Source organism: Aethalodelphis obliquidens, unplaced genomic scaffold (assembly GCF_003676395.1).
Source record: "Aethalodelphis obliquidens isolate GAN/ISIS:26980383/991018 unplaced genomic scaffold, ASM367639v1 scaffold9, whole genome shotgun sequence".
In the NCBI taxonomy this organism is placed as follows: Eukaryota; Metazoa; Chordata; class Mammalia; order Artiodactyla; family Delphinidae; genus Aethalodelphis; species Aethalodelphis obliquidens.
The window spans coordinates 39,472,414-39,477,745 of NW_020837953.1; the positions used below are offsets into that span (position 1 = coordinate 39,472,414).

The 5,332-nt window shown below is 51.5% G+C and overlaps 1 protein-coding gene across 1 annotated transcript; it reads right to left on the reverse strand.

Annotated features, from left to right (window-relative positions):
- Nucleotides 1-1,483: 1,483 nt before the first annotated feature.
- On the reverse strand, nt 1,484-4,989 carry ACTL8 (actin like 8). Its single transcript, XM_027110720.1, has 2 exons — nt 4,496-4,989; nt 1,484-2,586 (listed from the first exon to the last, which is right to left on the reverse strand). The coding sequence occupies exons 1-2, from the start codon at nt 4,841-4,843 to the stop codon at nt 1,837-1,839; spliced, it is 1,098 nt and encodes a 365-aa protein (XP_026966521.1). The 5' UTR covers nt 4,844-4,989; the 3' UTR covers nt 1,484-1,836.
- Between the last annotated feature and the right edge of the window lie 343 nt (nt 4,990-5,332).

Consider the following 5,332-nt stretch of genomic DNA (forward strand, 5'->3'; position numbering starts at 1 on the left):
ACTGAACTAGCCAGAATCCATGTGTGGTCAGCCCTACCTAACTCCGAGGACACTGGGAAGTGTGACCTCACAACGCGCTGAGGAGGGAGGGGCACAGTCGCCGATGGTCGCCAGCAATCTCCAGCTCGGTCCACCCCATCCAAAACAGGCATCCCTCCACCACCCAGATCACGTGGCCTTGTAACATTTAATTCATTTTATTCATCACCATCTGAAATCGATTTCCCTACAGGCACACCTCATTTTCTTGTGCTTCACTTTATTGTGCTTCACAAATAATTGTGGGGTTTTTTTGGTGTTTTCTCTTTTTTTTTCAGACTGATCTGTGGCAACCTGGTGTCGAGCAAGTCTATACGCGCCACTTTTCCAACAGGATTTACTCCCTTCATGTCTCTGTATCACAATTTGGCAATTCTCGCGATCTTTCAAACTTCTTCATTATTATTAGTATATTTATTATGGTGATCTGTAACCTTGATGTTACTACTACAATTTGTTGAAGGCTCAGATGAGAGCATCTTTTAGCAATAAAGTATTTTTAAATTAAGGCATGTGTTTTTTTTAGATGTAATGCTATTATACACTTAATAGCCTATAGCCCAGTGTAAACATAAATTTTTTTTTTTTTTTTTGCTGTACGCGGGCCTCTCAGTGTTGTAGCCTCTCCCGTTGCGGAGCACAGGCTCAGGACGCGCAGGCTCAGCGGCCATGGCTCACGGGCCCAGCCGCTCCACGGCATGTGGGATCTTCCCGGACCGGGGCACGAACCCGCGTCCCCTGCATCGGCAGGCGGACTCTCAACCACTGCGCCACCAGGGAAGCCCGTAAACATAACTTTTATATGCACTGGGAAACCAAAAAATTCACGAGGCTCTCTTTTTTGTGATATTCGCTTTATGGCCGTGATCTGGAACTGAACCCTCAGCATCGCCCAGGTCTGCCTGTATCTATCGCCTGTGCCCTCACAGCAGATGACAATCTCCTGAAACCAGAAACTTCATGTATCTCTTTCACCTAGTGCCTAGCATAATACCAGGCACATAGCAGTTCTCCAATATTTACTGAATAAATATTACACTAATAGGAACGCAAACTTCAGCAGAGTATTGGGACATGCGGGATGAATGGGGAGAACGTGGCGATGGAAGGAGGATGCTCCAGGCCCGCATCCATTCTGCTCAGTGGGAACCACTGTTCACAGGTCTCCAGAGTCCTCAGGGGCTTCCCTGGCCCCGCCCTGGCACTCACATACTCACGTTCCCTGGGTCCCCCCAAAGGGACTGCCCACCCTACCCCCATCCATCACAGAAGGCAGCACTTTCAAACAAGTTGTTTATTTGCATATAGAAAACAAGACCCTGGCCAGGGGCCCAAGGGCCGGAAGGGCACTCCAGGCTACCTGCACCAACTCCTCCCCAGTCAATGAGAGGATGGAGGTCTAGAAACGTCAACTATCCCCATCCCCACCTTCCCTATCCCCTACTCAAAATTAATTCTCTCTTGCCCCAGTTAAAACCTACTCAACCAAAAGAACGGGACAACCCAAGGGAGATGCCAGGACAAATAAGTAGCTATTAAGCATGGAGATGGCAGCTGGCCGCTCCCATCCCAGTGACAGACCACCCCCCTGGAAGGTTTCCAGGGATGACACCCTGTCCTCCCATGGGTTGAATCCCACTCCTGAAACAAGATAAAACCCTAGAACCTAAAAAAAAATCCCTCATGACCTTTGAATTCCAAAGCCAGCTAACCCCATCCTGGCCCAGCCCCTTTTGCTGAAATGAATCCACCCATGCCCATCTGATGGGAGCTGGGTTCCAGGAGCCAGCCAGCCCGTCACATTTTGAAACTCTCATCATACTCCTCTCTGGTCATCCACTTAGACTTGTAAGTCGACAGATGAGCCACTACAGACGCTCCCAGCCAGACACTAAAGTTCCTGTTGGAACCCACCCACATGGTGGTCTTGGTGGAGGAGAAATGATCAGCGATCAGCCTGTACAGACGCTTGGTGAAGCCAGGATAGAGGGTGTTGCCCCCGCAGGCCATCAGGTGGGAGACGAGCAGCGGGTGCATGGAGGCGTCGCAGGTCTCGATGGAATCCAGGACGGCCTGGGAGATGCTGGGCCCTTGCAGGTCAAACACCTCAGGGCTGAAGAACATCTCAGGAGCCAGCCGCTGCATGGGGGTCAGCTCCACACGGTTGCCATCCGGGAGCTGATAGGCATTATTCTCATCGGAGCCTCTTGGAAGGCTCTGATAAAAGTCCAGTGACTCCCCCAGATTCTGCGGCACGTAGCACTTGGTCATCTGAGTGGTGGCCACCGTATCCAGCTGAAACAGGTTGTGTCGATTGTAATCTTCCTTAAAAAGGCTCTTGAAGAGATAGGCCGTCAGATCCTGGCCTGCAAACTCCAGCATCTTAGCACTGGACCGTAAGGGGCAGCCCAGATGGAAAGGCTGCACGCGGGTCAGGCCGTAGCCTGAATCTACCACCACGCCGGTCAGGAGGCCAGAGGCGTACAGGGACATCTCCAGCTGGTCAGCCAGGAAGATGGACGGGACATCCAGTAACTCAAACATAATCTGCAAGAAGGGAGAAGATGGACACTCAGGGTATTTCCCCCAAAGTGTCCCGATCCATTTCTGTTTCCCCCAAGGCCTCACTACACGTCTGCTCACAATGTTGAAGTCGGCACAGACCTGTGTCCTGCAGGGACCAGCTGGCCCCTTGGAGCTTATGCTGGGGGAATAAGGGAAGGGCTCTGGAGGATTAGAAAGAGCCAGATTGGCCCTTGGGAGCTTGCCTGATGATGGCCTTTCAGAGGACCATTTTAGTAGAGGTGTGGGAAGAGACCTCAGCCTGTGAGAAAGGGCACTGAGATGCCGGGTTATGTGAGCAGTGGGGACACAAGTGGCGGCCATAGTGAAGGGCCAGATTTCCAGCCTGAACGATTTACTTAGAAGAAAGAAGAGATGAGAGAAGAAACAAGTGCTGCATCCCCAAGTTTCTGACACTACAGATGCAGAAAGGCTGTAACATCCCATCCTTCTGTAGCCTTTGGCCACTTACCTGTCTTTGCAGGCCCCAGCAGGTCTACCTTCTCCCCTCAGTGGAAGGGACCTCGCTCCATTCCCACGCTCAGAATATTGTCCCCTCACCATCCATTCCCCAAATAGAATAGAAGCCAAGGTCCTCTTTTTCAAACAGAAAATCAAACATGACTCCCCCAACCCCACTTAAAGCCCCCCAGGAGCTGCTTATTCACTCAGAGCAGAGGTTGGGAAGCATTTTCTGTAAACGGCTCAGGATGCCAGATGTAGCAAATAAAAATACAAGATGCCCAATTAAATCTGAATTTCAGGGCTTCCCTGGTGGCGCAGTGGTTGGAGTCCGCCTGCCGATGCAGGGGACGCGGGTTCGTGCCCCGGTCCGGGAGGATCCCACGTGCCGCGGAGCGGCTGGGCCCGTGGGCCGTGGCCGCTGGGCCTGCGCGTCCGGAGCCTGTGCTCCGTGGCGGGAGAGGCCACAGCAGTGAGAGGCCCGCGTACTGCAAAAAAAAAAAAGAAAAAAAAAATCTGAATTTCAGATTGACAACAAATAATGTTTTAGTATATCCCATGCAATATTTGAGACATACTTACACTAAAACGTTATTTGCTGTTGATCTGAATTTCAAATCTATCATGTATTTTATCTAGCGAATCTACAACAGTAAATATTTTAGGCTTTACAAGCTATAGTCCCTATACAACTATTTAGCTCTGCTGTTGCAGTGTGAAAACAGCCATAGGCTATATGTAAATGAGTGGGCGTGGCTATGTTCCAAGAAAACTTTCTTTATAAAGACAGATGGTGGGCCAGATTTGGCCCACCGGCTATAGCTTGCCAACCCTTGATTTAGAGTAAAATCCAACCACATCCCATAGCCTACCAGGCCTATGAGGTCCAGCCCCTGTAAACCTCACCTTCCTGTCTCCCTCTTGCCACCCTCCCTAGTTTGCTGAGCTCCAGCCTCACTGGGAGAAATCACCTCCTCAAAGAAGCCCTCCCTGATCACCCTCTTCAAAGGACTCCCCTTCTTCCCCCCAGTCAGTTATCACTCCATTTCATTTTGTTTCCAGAACTGATTACTACCTGAAATTCTTATTTCTTAACTTATTCACGGTCAAGTCTTCTCCCAGAACATAAGCTCTTTGAGGGCCAGAATATGATCTGTGAACATTTATGGAATCCATGAGTATCCAGCGTCCCTCCCACCCCTGGTAACACCCTGTTCACAGAGCATTTTACCTGCTGTGTCTCTTTCTGCCGGAGGAGCCTCTGTGAGCCCCTCTCGCCTAACACAAGTGCCAGGCACACACTAGCTACTCAGTAAGTATTCGTGGGGCGAATTATTTAGAAAGCAGAGTTCCTGATACCCATTCCTATCTGAACACAAAGTGCCAGGCTGTTCCCTGCTCCCTGGTGAGGGCAGTCCTGAGAAGACCTTACCTCCAGGGTCTTCTGACGGTCCGCAGGCTCCTTCAGGGGGAACTCTGTGACCATCACAGGGGAGTTCTCATTCTCCAGCCTGTGTTTCTCTAGGACAAATGACCAGATGTGCTCCACACCCTCCCAGTTGAGGACACGGCCCCGGTGGATGGGGTAGCTAAAGGTGTCGGGACGGCAAAGATCGATGCCTAGGCTCACGCGCCGCCGGGCGTAGCTGGGGCCGGGGTTCTCCCTGCAAGGGATGTAGTTCACGATGCTCGGGAAGACCATCTGGGGCTCATTGAACCCCGAAAAGCCAGCCTTCAGAAAGCCAGAGCCGTGGTCAATGACGATGGTTCTTGCAGCCATGGCAGACGCAGAGGTGGGAGAGGTCTGCTAGATTCAGCTCCTCAAGGATGTATAGCAAAGCAGGGCCACCTGTGGGGGGGAAGGATGGGGGTGATTTGTGAACCCATTCTAGGCCACCATTGGCTTCTCCACCCCAGAATCAAACCTCAGGCTCCCCTGAGCCCGTCCCCCTTTCAAGCCTTTGCACAAGCTGTAAACTGCACCTGGAATGTTCTTCCCATCCCAAACTCCCAGTCATCCAGTAGAGCCCACCTGACAGGCCCCACCTGGGAAGTCCTGCCAACCTCCCCACTACTTCCCACCAAGCTTCTCCCTCTCCATTTGGCACACTCGTCTGTACCAGGTGGGCACTTCTGTCCCCAGAGGCCCACTTACAATTTGCAGACTTGCAAGAAGCTTGTCACATAGGAACTACTGGGTGGACTTTGGCTGCCTGATTGAGGACACGTGGAAGACGAACCATCAGCCTCAGGACCACTGCCCTCAACA